Source organism: Pleurodeles waltl, chromosome 5 (assembly GCF_031143425.1).
Source record: "Pleurodeles waltl isolate 20211129_DDA chromosome 5, aPleWal1.hap1.20221129, whole genome shotgun sequence".
NCBI lineage: Eukaryota > Metazoa > Chordata > Amphibia > Caudata > Salamandridae > Pleurodeles > Pleurodeles waltl.
Window position 1 is genome coordinate 1,397,484,746 of NC_090444.1, and position 17,755 is coordinate 1,397,502,500.

At 42.4% G+C, this 17,755-nt stretch overlaps 1 protein-coding gene across 7 annotated transcripts in view; it reads right to left on the bottom strand.

Annotated features, from left to right (window-relative positions):
* MYO6 (myosin VI) overlaps positions 1 to 17,755 on the bottom strand; it is an 892,076-nt gene that overhangs the window by 93,014 nt on the left and 781,307 nt on the right. For 4 of the 7 annotated variants that reach the window (XM_069235649.1, XM_069235648.1, XM_069235646.1 and 1 more), the window contains one exon: positions 8,038 to 8,076. The exons of the other annotated variants lie outside the window; for them this stretch is intronic. In XM_069235649.1, coding sequence (XP_069091750.1) covers positions 8,038 to 8,076 — 39 coding nt within the window. The remainder of the gene's footprint in view (positions 1 to 8,037; positions 8,077 to 17,755) is intronic. 7 annotated transcript variants of the gene reach the window in all.

Below are 17,755 nucleotides of genomic sequence, written 5' to 3' on the forward strand. Positions count from 1 at the left end.
CCTCTTGTTAGACCACCTCAATTGGTCGGTGTCTCTTCTTCAGAGTCTGGGTTTCATAATCAATGCCCAAAAATCCGTTCTGGTCCCCTCCCATCAGATAGACTTTCTGGGGTTCCAGATAAACTCATTACGGTCTCTCCTGATTCTTCCTTCCGGGAAGATCCGGTCAATCAAGAGAGAATTGAAGTCTCTATTATCCAGACAGACTGTTTCCTTGAGAGCGATTGCCCGCATGGTGGGCCTGCTATCTTCTTCGATTCAGGCGATTTTCTCGGGTCCTTTGCATTACCGAGCACTTCAACGTTTGAAGATTTCTCATCTTCAGAAGGGGCTCAGTTATGCAGACCAAGTTCCCTTGTCAGAGGAGTCCCGTGCGGAGATGCATTGGTGGCTCGACCATATGGAAGCCTGGAACGGCAGAGCCATTTTCAACTCTCTCCCGGATGTAGTGAGAATCCGACACCAGTCGTTGGGGCTGGGGAGCCCGGTGATGCTCAGTGTCCACGGGAGGCAGGTGGTCCAGCTTGGAGTTGAGTCTCCACATAAATTGCTTGGAACTCCTAGCAGGCTCTTTTGCAATCAAGAGTCTTTCGCCCATCAGAGCGAATTGTTGCATTCTTCTTCGAATGGACAATATCTCGGCAGTGAGATATGTCAACAAGTTGGGGGGAACTCGTTCCCGTATCCTGGCGGAAATAGCCAAGGAATTCTGGCACTTTTGTCTTCAGCACAGGATTTCTGTGGTGGCGGAGTACCTCCCTGGGGCCAGCAACCTGGTGGCCGATTGGAACTCTCGTCACCTGAGAAACTTCAGCGATTGGAGGTTACATCCCAGGGTGTTCCAAACCCTGTCTGCGAAGTGGGGTCCGTTTTCGATAGATCTGTTTGCATTTCGTCTCAATCGGCAGATGAAACGTTTTTTCAGTTGGAGGCCAGATCCAGAGGCATCAAAGACAGATGCATTCCTTCAGGACTGGTCTCAGGAGCTGAGTTATGCATTTCCTCCCTTCCTGATGATTCCCAGGGTTTTGGCCCAGATCAGGCATCAGAAAGCGGAGTTAGTTCTAGTGACACCCCTTTGGAGATCGCAAGCTTGGTTCCCGATAGCAATGGAACTCAGTTGCGACCATCCGATCCTTCTTCCCTTCCGGGAGAATCTCCTCCAGGACCCTCAGGGCTTGTTACATCCATTGATTCTGGCAGGGAAGCTATCCCTGATGGCATGGCGTCTTTCAGGCAAAGATGGGTCATCCCAGGACTTTCGCAGGAGTCTTCCGACTTCATTGCAGGTTCCTGGTCCTCCAGTACTCACAAGAGGTACGCTTCGGCATGGAAGCGATGGAGTGCTTGGTGTAGTTCTAGGAGTGCAGCTCCTTCTTCAGCAGGTAGCTGTCTGGTCCTGAATTTCCTTTCCTCCCTAGCAGCGTCAGGTTTGGCTTATCGATCTATCAATAATTATAGGTCCGCTATCTCAGCAGGACATTCACCAGAAGAGGGTAAACCCATTGGTGAGTCCCCTATTGTATGTAAATTAATGAGGGGTATTAGGTTAGCTAATCCTCCTCGCCCCCGTTATTCATCCCTTTGGGATGTAAATGTTGTTCTTAGATTTTTAGAATCCTGGCCTGCTAATAGATTTTTGTCTAGAAAACAGTTATCTGCTAAACTCACCGTGTTATTGTGTTTAATATCATGGAAGAGAGTGTCAGATGTTAGAGCTCTAGATTTAGCGGGGAGAGTTTTTTCTCCTGAAGGAGTCTCTTTCGCTATTTCGCGTAGGACTAAGTGCAATTTGAAGTCAGTGACTTACCCTTGTGGACAACCCCAAGCTTTGTGTGGTACAATGTCTCAAGGCTTACGAGGTAAGTACAGAAGAATTTCGTTCTGATATCGGGGGTCAATTACTCATTTCTTTAGTTAAACCATATCACCCTGTTTCCTCAGCCATGCTCGCTAGATGGATGAGTTGGTTGCTGAGTGAAGCAGGTGTCGATGTTTCTAAGTTTGGAGTGCACTCTGCCAGAGGAGCTATGGCGTCAAAGTCTTTGGGTTTAGGTTCTCGTCTGGAGGACATTTTAAAGGCAGCAGATTGGTCTTCGCCTTCTACTTTTAAAACCTTTTATTGTAAACCTATTGTTGATATAGCATCTGTAGTTGTGAATCAGCTTTGAACAAGCATAATCTGAGCCTCCGGTCCTGACATAGAATAAAAAATAGTTTGGCATTCGCGCTAAGAATTTTTTCAATTCTATTAAGGACACGGAGGCGAGGATTATCCAACCGCACTGTATATTTATGATGTTGGAATATCATGGTATTGTTGATATTATGTGCAATTTACTGTATGTTAATAATGCTATCCCACCCTATCCTTTAGTAATATAAGTATTTCTTATGTTATTCAGTTTTTATGGCCTGGATTTTTTCATTTTTTCTAGGAAATGATGAGAAGTAATGCGATCTTCCGCATTTTCGTTCTTCTTCCAGTCAAGGGGGATGCCAGTTCGTCTGCTTTCGAGATTCCATTTACAAGTTTTTTGGATTAATACTTTGATTTTTTCTGTTACAGATTTTGGTGTTTGATTTTGATTTTGAATTTTGAATCTTGGACAAAGAAAGAGGAGTGGCTTGGTGTGATTCAACACTTTATAGGCTGCCTTCTCTATGGTTGATCACGTGTCATGACTAGTGTTGGGTCTTGTAGTTTTTACTTTCCATGATGTTCATTGGCTGCTGTTTAATAATAAAGCATGGAAAGAGAAGCATAATCCTCGCCTCCGTGTCCTTAATAGAATTGAAAAAATTCTTAGCGTGAATGCTAGATTTTTTTTATTTACGTCTGCAGGAACAGCCCGGCAGAGCACACTTTTAAGACAGAAAATGTATTTCTTGTAAGTGCCAGCTCTTCCATACTGGGCATTCCCGCAACGTCCCATAGTAAGTGGCTCCTCGGTTATCTTTACCAGCAGCCGCTGCCTGCTCCAGTGCTCGAGCTACTGCATGTGAGCTGCGAACACCTCTTGAAGAACAGAGCTAATCACACTTAAAAATATTGAATGAAAATTGAAAGCATGGACTGGCACTCCCAAATTGAGCTGTCAAGAGGCACCTGCCTTACGGCAAATCACACGTTGCCATCATACCTGAAAGCACATATGTATACAGACACATGGCAAACTGTCATAATTTTGACGCATCATATAGATTACAAACCAGAAAAATGGAAAGGCTTAGTTTTCGACCTGGGCGCAATCACAGGAAGATTACATATTTTGCCCAGAATCTTCCGATTTTCAGGCAAGTGCCAACGGTGTGATTAGAAACTCTGCGTCACACCAAATCTAAAGCAAGCAAGTTGGAAGATAGTGAACCAGTGAGATTTCCACAAAACGTCACACCGCACTAGAAAACAGGCAACATTGCCCACAGCCCAACAAAAAGGCTGCAGCACAATGCAAATAACTATCAACATGAAATATAAACCTTGCAAGCTACATTCTTACGCCTTAAATCAAGACACCTGAACTTGAAGGAAAACACGGTTTAATATGCATATAAATTAAAACATATCTTAATATATATGATTTATTTTATATGTATATAGTAACACTTTTTTGCTGCAAGAGAAATACGGTTCCTATGTGCCACTGACACTGGGAAAGTCATGATTGGTGAACTGAAGGGTCGCGGTTATTGTATACTGATCTAAACCTGTGGCCACCAGGTTACACACTAAAAGATGGTGATCCTCATTCAAAGTGCAAATGAATATAAGTTGATCAAAATGAACCAGTAGGTGCACATCAAGGAAAACCATACTTATTTATTTTGATCTAAGATGTTCTAATTGTCACTGGAAATATGCACCATTACAAGGACGTGCACGTGTAACTCAACTTACATGTGTCTATGGCCTGATTTAAGTGCACATTGGCACTGACACTACTCATTTATAATATGACTCAATACGAAGTAAATTTGTGTTGGGCTAAACCTGTTCCCATAGGTGGGGAGTGGACCTTCTAGGATGTGGATCCTGGAAAAATTGTATTCACAGCCACAAACCTGAGAGTTATAAGGGAGTCACAAATGTTTTCTGTTAGTGCTCATTCTCTTGCTCTAGAGCCAACCTTCCAATGAATGACACAATGACCGACGTAAGTAAGGTTTATGGAGCTGCACTTCCTTCAGTGTTAGAAAGTGGGATATAATAGATCACTTCATTATGAGGATGCTTTTGAATATTAAGAAATTGAGAAGTTTTAGTAGTGACTAAAGCTTATAAAGAACAAAATTGTGGGTGAACGAAAGTGGAGAAAATTCTAGTTCTTTCACAAGTTTAATGAAGTTGTGTTCTGGGTATTAACAGCAGCATATTTATTATTAAGAGGGTAACATTAATGCATTCTGGTTGTTATCAGATGCACAGTCCTAAGTCAGCCTGATGTTTTCAGAAGGGAGCTCGTAGCACATCTGAGTATTTGGAGCAAAACTCTGAGTCCTTTTTATTTCAATACACAATGTTTTGATGGGTCGCTGTACGATCGGTATTTTTCAAAGTCACCATCATGCTGGACGTTGCGAAAACAAAGTGATTGTGCTTTGATTCTTAATTCAGTACGACTTTGAGTTGAATTTCTAATGGTTGGTTCAGTTGATTTTCCAGCATTAAGAGGCCATTTAAGTGGTGAATGTGATAATTCCACCCTACATATTATATATGTTTTTGCATATGCTTTACAGTTCACCTCTGCATCTTATTCTTTCCATAAAGCGTGAGGACTGTCACCAAGAAGGACATGGGAGTCACCATTTCTCCAACAAAAGGCTTTGGTTGTTTGTATACTTTCTCATCCATTATCATTATCATTATCAGTGCTTAAACCCCCGTAACACTAAATGAAGTGGTTAATTGGCCAGTACCCCCAGTCTGGAAATTGTTCCAGCGTCACTGCCCTGCAGGATACCCTCATTTTAATTCAGACAGGGCTGTCTTCCCAAGAAAGGGCACTTCAAGCACCCATCTGATTGCGGTTTGATTTCTGAAGCCATTTCAGCCAAATGCTGCAAGGCCAAAGGGAGGGTCCCCTCCCTCGGGACTCACAGCGCTGCACCAAATTGCCACCTAGTCTTAGTCACAAGTCTTTTAAAAGGTGGTGCTCTGCTGCAAGGCCCCATGGATGTGGGCAGTCGTGTGGCCCGGGCAGCTGCCAATACTGCCCATGCCTAGTGCTGGTCCTGGCCACATCACCTGTGATTCACGATCCTAAGGCAAATACAAACTAAGGGCCTGATTTCTAAGTCGGCGGAGTTAATATTCCATAACAAACATGACGGATTTCCCAGCTGCCGTATTATGATCCCCATAGGATAAAATGGCATCATAATACGGTGGACGGGCTATCCGTCATGTTTGTGACGAGTATTCCTCTCCACCAACTTCTAAATCAGGCCGAAGTCAGAGGACGTACTTCTCACTTAGTTGCAGTCCATTTAACTGACATTGGCAGACTCTGCCTTCAGAGAAAAATAAGAGGGCTTGGTGTGCTGTTGCCATTATATGCGTTGTTGGCAAACAAACGCATGTAACTGGTTAGGCATTCAAATTGCAGCAACAGAAGGTGAAGTGACAGGCTCTCAGCTTCCCATTCGCTGTTCTTAATGAGCTCGGATGAGAAGTCCCTTCTGAATCACTGCAGCAAGAATTCACTGGGAGGGTGTAGAGAGCAGGTAGACGCATGGTGTGTTGCACAAAAAGACACTGTCTAAATGTCAAAATTCACTATTATTGATAACACAAGGCTCAAAATAGTCTTTGCGCATAAGCTGTGTCATCCACTCAGGAACATGCTAAAGTAGGGATCCTCTAGGGGTGAGCCAAACACGACAAAGAGGAAAGCCATTGAATGAAGAGCAGTGAACTGTGATAGACATGAAAGTTATCCAATTATGAGCGAAAGGCTGACCCAAAGTCCCCTCAATGTATATTGTGTTGCAGACAATAGATGTTCGGCAACAGACAGCTAGAGCTCTCTGTAGGTGAGAACTAAAGAAGAATATAGATAAGAAGCTCAGCATCAGAGTACAACTCAGTTGAAAACAGCTCAATATCTTGTCAAAAAAATGTTCATTCTATTCAATGAAAAGGTTTCAGTCCTGAACACACAGAAAATATTTTTTGAGCTGTTATTTAAGCAGCTGAATTTTACATTTAGTGAAACCAGCTTATATTAAAACAGCAACTTTGGACTCCATCATGAGATATCTTCATCTTTTTACCACAAGGAAACAACCCAGTATTTCACATCCTTTCAATATTTCTGATAGTGAAAAAATATTTTCACGCTAACAGCACCAACATATAAATACAATATTAAAACATTCTTAAGGAACAACATTAATATTAAAGTATGGAAACATATACAAACAACTACTGAAAACCAGCTTTGCCAATCACTTTGGAAAGTAATGAATACATGCACAACTGCACCTTTTGAGGTAGTATTTGGACCAAGAGCTGGACGAACTAGGCGTCCATTCACTATGGGAGGGCAATGTCCCTTTAGATGCTTTAAAGAAAGTGATCAATGACATGACATAAAAACAAATCTTGGTGGTAACAGATAAAGAGGCTTTTCAGTCAGATCCCATACATGGATGATTATAAATGAATACGAAAGCCTCAGTCCTTGAGACTGAGTGGTCAAGAAAGGAAAAATATCTGTTTATTAGGTACCGTTTCGGCCTCCTCCCTGGTCGTGCCCATGGTGTCCCATGGTTACAGGACAAAATAAAGGACAGGTGAGTGCTATGTAGATCTGGGAAGGAGAACATTATCCACAAAACCTGCCTTTGCTTTGACCTGCTGAATGAGAAGAAGGGTCTGCTTAAAGCACCGTTCAATCAGCGAGGAACCCACAAGTGCAGGCAAGCTGAGATTGCATGTGCTAGAGCAATGGGCATCCCCATGAACTGCAAATTTACTACATTTTTAAAGAAGATGGCAAGAAAGCTGATCATCAGTGAAGCTGTGTAGTTTTAACTCATTTTACGGTTCCTTAATAGCTTTTCACAGACAAAATGGCTATTATAGCTATCTTCCAATGCTATCTTCCAATTTTATAGGTCTATTAATGAAAGATCTCAGAAAGAGTAAGATGCCTGGAATATGTTTGTTGTGTGGAAAATGGAACATGATGCATTTACACTATTGTACAGTGAATATTATTTGTGTAGCGCTTCAGAACTTATCTATCTTTTAAAAGGAGGTCTATAAATGATATGCGTGAAGGATGAAAAGATGTCAAATATATGCTTGTTCAAAAACTTTGTATTTTATTGTTGATTGATTCTTCTCGATTTTAACATCCGTTTAAGGGCACTTTAGCTCTTTTCTATCTTTTTTGTTTTAAAAAGGTTTATAAATGATATGAATACAGGACAATAAGATGTCAATTATATGCCTGTTTGAAAATCTATTTTATTGTTGACTGATTTTCTTGATTTTATCATTAGTGTAATGTTTTAACTAACTATGCACTCTTCTAAATAAACTAAGAAAATTAAATACGATCCTTTATTGCCATCATAGAATTCAGGTGGCATTTACTTAACAAACCACTCTGTAGTTGGTGGATTATGACACCACCTCCCTCAGCAATATAGGACCACCTTACAAAGTTACCAATTATGTACAAAATATAGATACACAACAAAGTATTCACAGAAAGGTGACCAAGATGTTCAAGCAAAACATCATTCTGAGAACATAATTACATGATTTTTTAAACAATTAAATAATTCAAAATGTTTGAAAATAGTGTTTAGATGCACAGTTATTATGTATCAGCAATTAATTTATCTGACAATGCAACAAAAAGTAAAATTATTAAGATTTTGAGAAATAAGTAGCACACTTGTGCAAATTATAGGGATGATTTCAAAAAAATTTAAATGAATTATGTTCAGCCCTTTTACATGTATGATTTCCCACCATTTCTGTCATTGGATTTATTTCACTCAATCTATTCCACCCACCTATGTAAAAGTTCTGACATTTCTTTAGCCATTTGATCCCTATAAAAAAATGAAATTGTTGTCAATGAAAAACACATCATGAAGCGAAAAATGCGATTGACTTCCTTAAAAAGACTGCAATTCAAGTCACATTTCAAAATGATTTTGCAACTAACCCACGAGTAATACTAAGACAGCAAAGTACAGAATTAACAAGACAATTGATTTACATGATCTAGTGTGACTTGCTCAACATACCTGAAATTGCCAAGAAGATATGTACTGCATAAAGAGGAACTTGATAAATATGCTGAATAAGCAAAGTATGTTGATATTCGGGCTGGGGTTGTCAAATGTGTATGTTTAATAACGCTGATGAATAAGATACTTCAGAGCACTCAAAATGTGTTTGGAGGCGACTGCTTATGGGAAATCTACACATTCCAAGGGAAAAACACAGACAGTCAATTTAATTGAATCAGAACTTTAAAAAGTCAGTTCTGAAGAAATGTCAATCTGACAAACTCAAATATGGTGGGAAATAAGACCAAAAACTACAAAGTCAAATAGCTGGGTAATATTTGTCTACCTTCTAGGTATACCACAACTCCCACATGGGGAGGTGAGATAGAAGTTGGGTGGCCTTACAAAATAAATTTAAAAAGTACAAGGAGGACACTCCGATGATTAGGGGAAAATGTGATTTTTTTTTTTTTAGAGGGAAGGAGGGCAGCGGCTAACAATTTTTTACTTCATAGTTATACTTGAAAGCACTGATGGCTGTGGTAGAGGTTTTCCCCCACTACACAATTGGGTTACTACAGGGATGGATGACTACATTGGTGTGGCCACTACAGATTGCCCCTACACCATTATGGTAAATATAATAGATCAAAGCTAATTTAATTAAAATTATAAAAAGGAAAATGTTAAGGTGACATTTAATTTAAATAATATAATTTTTAAAGCCTTTGATTTAAATATTTAGTTTAATATGTATGACTGCTTATAACGTTACACCTACATTTCGTAGCAATATGCCATGCAATGCTGAGTTTTCTTTTTATAAAAATAAACGTAAAAATAAATCTGCAATTCATCCAAACCTGTCTTTCGGGGACCTTTGGGAAGAATTCGAATTACCAGGAAGGAATGAGGCAAAGATCCAGTTGATCCAAGAAGCATCTCCCATCCCATTTTTTTACAACTGTATGAAAAAATCTGACATTTGCTATTGAGAGGGGTGACGGAGAGGTCGGCGAATGGACAGCCTAAACTTTTAACACCTTCCAAACAACCTTGATATTAACTTCAACTCAAGACTTATCCTCAACACTCTCCTCAAGTCATCTACTTTGATTTCTTCAGCTCTGCCAGTTAGTTTGACATTAAAGAGATGTAAATAGTAGTAATAGTTGTAGTCACAACCACCACAATAGGACGGAATGGAATAATGACCACCACTTGAGAGACTGAAAAACCTTGACAGTGTCGCTAATGGATCCACTGTATTGGTTTCACAAACTACAAAGACACCCCTTAGGCTCTGACTCAGAGTTAATTGGAATCAAGGTGCTATTTATTGCAACCCATAAATGAAGATACCCCAGGATATGTTATTTATCAGGTGTGATAAATAGCGCCTACTGCGAGTTTTGGGCGAATAACATTGAAATTTTGGTATTTAAAGCACTCCGCATGGTAAAGTAAATATCACAATTTTACCCCTTTTAAATTTAGTCTGGTTTGACCTGCTGAAATTTAATTAAAGTTTAGGTATTTAACAAACCTGCTAATTACGGGTGCGCTAAATACCACCTAACTTGTAATTCAGACCCTTGCACAAACGCAGGTTTACACAGGAGTCAAAAACATCAACATACTCATAATCAAGTCTGCAATGTTTTAATTTGCAGTACTGCATACACGGTAAGGTATATACTGGACACTGTCAATCTAAGAAAGCACATATACACTTTGCAGATGTTACAGAGATGATACTAGTAGACAATTACACTGAACAATGGACCTCACACTTTCCCATCTGTGCACCTACACCGCAGTCAGCTAGGAACATACTGTTGGTGCTGAGGGCATCCCAAAAGGAGACCAAAGAACAGGAAATATTTCTCTGTGATACTGCTGGCAGAATTGCTTGCCATGTGAGGTTAGTACTAAACAAAGAGACTAAACCACACTCTACTTGTAAGCATTTCAGACGTGAATCTGTTTTTTAGCAAGTAGCATCCGCCCATGGAAGAGCACGTCCATGAGGGTGGGAGCCTCAAGGCATGCTTCAGTATTATTACTGAAATATTCATTGACCAGAAATGAGTATAGCAGTGTTATTTTGTCACCAGTGTCTTCATCATTCTCTTTAACATTTATTGCACACAGTGCCAGACTCCCTAAGATAAATACATTTTAACCCAGAAGTACTGTCTGATGTATGTAAGCTATCTTCCGCTGGTGTCGAATTTTGCCGTTTCCACGTTGTCGAAATGGGCCCCAATAAAATGTATTAAATGGTAGTCAAGGCTCAAATGAAGAAATAGTGAAGGGCAGAATCTCTAGTATCCGGTTTAAATTAACTGCTCTTGTAGCGTCGGTAATATGTAAAGTATAATCCTCTTTATTTCCCAGGGCGGCTTTAGAAGTGAATTCTTCATTTGGGAACCTAAACTGCAGATAAAGTCAAAGTGGTGAGAAGTGTCTATTCTGCTTGATTTATGTATATTGAGGAGCACACAAACTGGGGTGAGGTAGTTGGACACCACACTCATATCTTTCCCATTTCCTGGAGACTTAGATGCCAGAAATGTCAAGTTGTTACATACATTCAATAAATGGCGTATCCTAAAAAATCTGAGTTTCTGTTTTTGCGGTTTTCAGAGTGATGACTGCTTCCAGAAACTTTGTTACAGACAAACATGGAAAGGTGACTGTTGAGGCATATGTGAGAAATCCCGGTGTAACACTTAATGGCTGTGGCAGGCTTCTCTCAGAAAATGCTTATGAGGTTTGAACAGCAGCATTCAACACAATACTTAAGATAATAAGTGAACATAATGAGATTTCCAAACCAAGTTAATTAAAAAGATAATACCTCAGTTTTCAAACATAAGACAAATCTCTTGTGTGTATCAGGAGAAATGCAAAACAGCTAATTTAAAGACTTCCTTGACTGTTAATTGACTTTCCTAGGCATAGCGTTCTGTGCAAATGTGTCTTGGTTGTGCTTTTCCAAAAATAACCACTAAAGGTTTGACCTGCTATAAAAAATTTTTAGCACTGAACCTTATCAAAGCCCTCCGTAAAGACGTTTTAGGGATATGATTTTTAAGAAAAATGTACTCTACCCAAAGAACAACCTAACTCACTTGCAGAAAGAGTCTGTGTTCTAAAGGCCACAGTTGAAAATACTCAGGGACTTCTACTTCCCATGTCACCATCTCCCAGGAATTGGCTTTTTTAGACACCAGGCACATATTTGAGATCAGCGGAAGGCTCCTTAAGCACTAACTGCAGAACCACAGCCAAAAGTCTAGTCAGTGGTACCCAACCTTTTGATTTCTGTGGACTCCCACTTAAACATTAATGGAACCCAGGGACCCCCCACTGAATCATCATGGGAATCCAGGGACACCCGCCTGAGTCATTACTGGAAGCTGGGAACCAAATTGGTCAATATTTGTTAATATTTTTTTAATTTTCTAGGCTCTCGCGGACCCCCTGAGAAGGCTTTGCGGACCCCGAGGTGTCCCCGGACCACAGGCTGGGAACCACTGGTCTAGTTCACTCTGACCTGTCGGTTGCTTATGCAGTCTCTGCCTTACAAGGACCGAGTGAAGAGCGGTGGCCTCTCCAGTTTCAAACTGTCAAATTTCGTCCTCGGTAGGGACTCCAGACAAAGTCGATTTCGTAATGGACTGCTAGACCTGAGGAGGCCAGCTTCCTTGACCGTTGAGAACAAACTTCAGAACTTTCCTTTGAGAGAAAGGAGGATTCAAATCCTCAGTCCGTCCGTAGGCAAACAGGCATTCTCCTACAGCAGTCAGCTTGTCTTCACAAAATATCCACTGTTTGACATTTTCCACTCAACCTAGTCTTGAGATGAAAGGTAACGTCAGGCCATCCTGTCTACCTTTGGGTAACAGATGCCCAGTGTAACACACCTCTTTTCTTCCAAAAGGCCATTATTGTTTCAGCAGAGCCCTTTTATTAAAGTAAGTCAAACCTTTGTAGGTCAGAGCTCTGGGGTAAAAGCAAGGCTAAAGGTTAATTACAATCCCTGCAGGAGCGATGTGGATGTCTTAAACCGGACAGTTAATACTTAGTTCATGAGGTATCAATATTCAAAGTACAACCTCTCTAAAAATCGCATTTGCAACATTAGTACTGCAGAGTTAAGATACCCAAAAGAATATAACTGTGCTATTTGATTTTTAATCCAGTGGTGCAAAGATGGAGTCATTTTCTGGTCAAAGACTGATCGACACATGCACACACACTAAACAAAACATATTGCCAGGTCGTCAATGACAAACTGCTATCAGCCTATGCAGTAAGCCATCTTGTGGGCTCTTATTATTAAAACACATAAAGGTAGCACAAATTGCACATTTCACTTCTGAACATTATGCACCTTGGCCTTAGTGAACTTTAAGGCACATCTTACAGAAAGTGTTTAATTTGTTTTTAAAAAAAGTAAGCTTAGGAGGCAACTGCAGCTCACTGACGTACTTGCCATCATACTAATAAAAGTGTGACATTTTGGACTCTTCCGGGTCATCTCAAACTATAAAACAGACTAGACAAGCTAGTTGTATTATGGTTTTAAAAGTACTTTTAAATGTAAAACACTGCTGGTGTAATAATAAAAAAACATAGATTGCCACCACAAGGTACACTGTCATAATTAAGTGTTTAGAAACATGTGCCGGTGCCAAGCTCCAGAACAAAACGGCACAATAATACCTTGTTTACGGAGGGCATCTTTTTTTTTTTTTTTTTTTTAAACCACACAAAAATGGTTTTATTCTGACATGCTTGCACTGCAAGGTATCCTGCATAGCGACAGAGCTTTATTTAAAAAATCCACATATGGGTGTACAAACACTTGCAGCCCATTTAAGTAGTCAACATTTTGCTTCCTGCGTGTATTTTGCACATTTTCAGTGTGGACCCACCTAAAAGTCAGATAAGGCAATTTGTTAACAACCTTGTTTTAAAAGGAAAAAATGCAGTAGGATGTTGTATAGAGTTTTCTCACTACTTTGGGTGAAATTATTGAAGTTCTTAAGTAAAAAGAAAGAGAATAAATGGTGGAACTATGCAAAAAGAATCACTTTCCTACAGTACATAGCTAGCTAGCACATATCCGGGACAGAAACGCCAATGAAGGTGGTCCACTTCTGCACGGCACTGACGTTTTCTGCTCCAAAAACCCCACAAATAGCTGATTGTCCACCCAGTGTTCTCCGGTACGACCAGTGTGAAAGCTCAGGGCTCTTTTGGGGTCCAAACAATGAAGTCTCTGCTCCTCCTTTGAGGGGTAAGGTGGAGCACAGAACATCAGCAGGGTGATGGTTTGACTGATGTGGAATGACATCACAACTTTCTGAAAGAAGGATGCTGTGTCCACAGAGCCAGTTTGTCTGTGTGTACGACAGTTTAACAGAGAGCCAGAATCTCAGCACTCGCTGCAATGATGTGATGGTGACGACACAGCATTGAGAATGAGAAGCCACAATGGACAGCTGTGAAGTGACTTGAAGGGATTCAACATCAAACATGTGAGGACCAAGTAAAGGTTACTGCGGCATGACAAAAGGAGGGGAAAGAAACAGATGTTGCTGGCCTTTAAAAAAAAAAAAAGCATCACACCAGGTGATCAAAATACAAGGGCAAAAGAGCTGAAAAAGTCATAAGGTACCCTTCAGCTGTGCCAAGAGCAAAGCCTTGCTGGGCGAGTGACAAAACATTATTTAACTCAGCCTGGAGGCAATCAAGTGGAAGTGTATTGAACCACTCCACAAACATGTCCGAATGACAGGCATATACAGTTTTTGTCCAGGGATGCCTGGCTGCCAAGATGATATCAACCACCTTCAGAGGAAGGTCAAAGGTGTTAAGCTGTTACTGCTTAATCTTTGAGCAAGGAGGTGAAGTCTGTGAAGGCCTGGGTGCAGAACCTTGCTCTGGTGCTGCAACAGCAGGTCCTACTGGAAGGGAAGCCTGATCGAAGGACAAATGCTGAAGTCCAAGTGTTCTGAATATACTCTCTGTCCTCAAGCTGGGACCACAAGGATTACTTGGGCCTAGTTGGTCCTGGTCCTCAGAGCTCAGGGCAAGAGTTGTATTGGCAGAAAGGCATACAGTAGTACCAAGCTTCACTCTTTGTGTAACATGACTCCAAGTGAGAGACATCTTCGAAATTGTAATGCCCATCCATTGCGAATGTTTCACATTCTTGATGGTGGCAAACAGAGCGAGTGAGGGGTCTACCCATGGGCAGAAGAGACCTTGCACAAACATCTGGGTGCAACTGAAACTCGTGACCCACTTTCTGTCAATGGCTCAGCTTATCCACCCTGCCATTCCAAGGTCCTGCCAGGTGACTCACCACCAAGAAAATCCCTTAATGGTCCAGCAAATTCCAGAGGCAAATTGTCTCCTGGCACACAGCGCAGGACCCCTGTACATCCTGCTTGTTGCCATACCATATGGCGGTGGTGTTGTCAGTAAAGTGATGGACAGAAGGAAGGCTTTTAACAACATTGGATGGCCGTTGGCTCCAGGAGATTGTTATGGAGCCTCTGATCTCCACCTCTCTCAAGTGGCTGCCCCAGGCCAACAGTGACGCATCGGGCATCATTGTCAGCTGTGTGGGGTATAAAGGGATCTGCAGCTGACCCAATTACACTCCAGAAACCATCACTGCAGAGCTTTTGCAATCGCCTGTAAAATTTGGATGTGGTTGGAGAGGTCCCCTGGATGTTCGGCCCACTGAGGCTTCAGATCTCACTACAAAGCCCACCTAGCATGCACGACTGGCAGGATGAAGAAGGTCACACAAGCCTCAGAGTCAACATCACTCACTGGGATCAAAGACTGAATGCCCTGGACACTCCTCTCCAGGCACAAAACCAAACTGTGTCAAGAATCACGTTGTTAAAGGGCAGTGTCTGAGGAGTCAGGTGTGACTTTGGCACACTGACAGTGCACCCCTAAGAAGACAGGAGGTTTGCTGTAGTCTTGAGATGGTTGCTAAAACCACAGAGAAAGGGGAAGACTTGGACCGCTGCGCTATGAGGATGTGCTGCTATTATCACCATCACTTTTGCAAACACTGAGGGGCACTGGTGAGACCAAAGGAGAGCTCAGGGGAGCTCAGCAAACTGAAAATGTTCCTGCCCCACCACAAGTCACATACAGCTTCTGTGGACCTGCAGGAAGTTTATATGTAAATAGCGTAGATCCAATGCCATCATCCAGTCTCCGGGGTCGAGGGTAGCCAAGACCTGGACAAGGGTAAGCATCCTGAATTTGTACTTCCAGAGGAAGGCGTTGAGAGGGACATGTCTAAAATAGGATGAAGGCCTCCATCCTTCTTTGGCACCAGGAAGTAGCTGGAGTAACAACCACAACCCATTTCTGATGCCAGCACTCTCCTAATGGCCCGTCTTGCCTAAGGACACATTCACTTTCGGTCATAAAACAAACAGACGGTCCTCCATTAGCTGTGCAGGGGATGGTGGAAGGTGCAGCGGAGCAGTCACAATGGGTATGGCATTCCCCTTCTGTATAATGCACAGGGCCCATCTGTCTGATATTACAGTCTGCCAAGTTGGTATGAGCTATAGGATCCTTCAGCCAACCGTGTGTCTGTTCCCCACTAAGGGCATGCTACAGGGGCCTGGCAGGTGGGGCTACAGGAGGAGGGGGGGAAGTGGGCTGACTGGTAGAGGTCCCCTGACCATGTGGCCAGTGAGGGCATTTGTCATAAAAGGCTGTGTACCTTGTTGAGGTTGAAGCAGCTGCCTGTACTTCTGCCAAAGCTGTGAAAGGAGCAAAAAGATTGATGCAGTTGGTATAGTGGGGTAGATAGGCCCAAGGGGGGTGCTGTGACCCTGCTCTTTATGAAGCAAAACCCCCAAAACACAGGTCCTGTCATACGGAATGTCCATAATACAGGACTGTAAATTTAGCAATGTCACAGCCATTCTGAAGGGCCTGGTTCACTATAGGAGGAAGGTCCTCTGGTATACCTGGGGGGGTACTAGCAGACAACTAGCATTAACGGAGAGCAGGGCTAAACAGATAGAGGAAAATACACTTTTTCTGAAGGTCTCCACTATCATGAACTGCCTATTCAGGCAGTAGCCTGGGAACTCTTAAGGTTTGTCAGAGTAGTGGAAGCTTGTACCACTAACCTTTCAAGAGCAGGGTGCAGAGAAAAAAATGTGGGGGTCACCTACGGCAGGATGGTGGCATATCGCAATTTGGCAACTTGTTGGACTGGGTACACTAGGTTTGGCCCAGGTCCCTTAGAAATGGTCAGTGCATCATTAAAATCTTAAGGTCAAGAAACTTGGTTGCTCTCTGCATGACAATGTAGGAAAGGCACTTTGCTCAGTGGCAGGACCAGGTGTCAAAATGAGTCCGCAATCAGGAGAGGTGTGAAGGCCACTGGCATCATGGAGGTGGTCATAACAGTTTTCCTCATGGCAGGGTTGGCCCAGAACAAGGAATATAAAGTGTGGGACCTGTCTTGCAGAGAGGGACACAAGCAGGTCTGAGGCAGAAGACTGTGGTTCACCAGAAACTGAGCACGGCATCCTCTGAGGTCTTCATGGTGTGGGAACAAGCATGGGCCATGGAGCCGGAAGCAGAGCTGACATCTGTGCCAGAGAGAGCCTGGTCAGGGGTTGTGGGGGGGTCATCAACTGGCCCAGAGGATGTAGGCCCAGCAGTATGGGAGGAGGGGGCCCTCTCAACTCCAGTGGGCTGGCAGGCCGACCAGAGGGAGTTGGAAGAGATCTGAAGTGTCTGGGCATGGCCATGCAGAACTCTTTGTTCTACCTCAGTGTTCCAGACAGGCTGGGATACTCCAGTTGTGCTGAGACAAGTAGCAGGACAGGCTACAGTGTTTGACTGATGGCAGAGCAAAGTCAAGAGGCATGGAGATGCTTGGGTGCCTTCTTAAGGGTATGAGTGGTGGGAAGGGTCAGAATCCACCTCAGAATTTCATCATTTTTCTTTGACTTACCTGAAGATTTGGAGTGGGATGCCGAGCAAACTTGGGATCGACTTCTGCAACTTCTACACTAGGAACAGGAAAGAGACTAACCCTTGGACTAGGACCAGTCATGACGTATGGAGTCTACCAAAGTTTAGCGACACATAGCTTCGCCCTGCAATCTTGTATGGACATTGGGTTCATCAGCGCACTGTCACTGTAGGTCTTAGAGTAATCTTGGGTGGTGACATTTCCTTACACACTGTAAAATTTAGCTAGAAAAATTGTCTCAAAGCCATAGGAGGCAGCTCCGGACCTGCGTCTGGTGGTGCAGAAAGAAAGGAACTGACATCAGTGTGCTGGAGCAGCACCTATGTAGGCCCTGCATGTCATTTCCAGAGCAGAACAGAAGCAGTGTGGGGTCGCACAGTGCCACCTATTAGTGAGAAGAGGTACTAGTCAAAAGTTTCCAGATCCAGTCGGATGCCTGGAGAATAT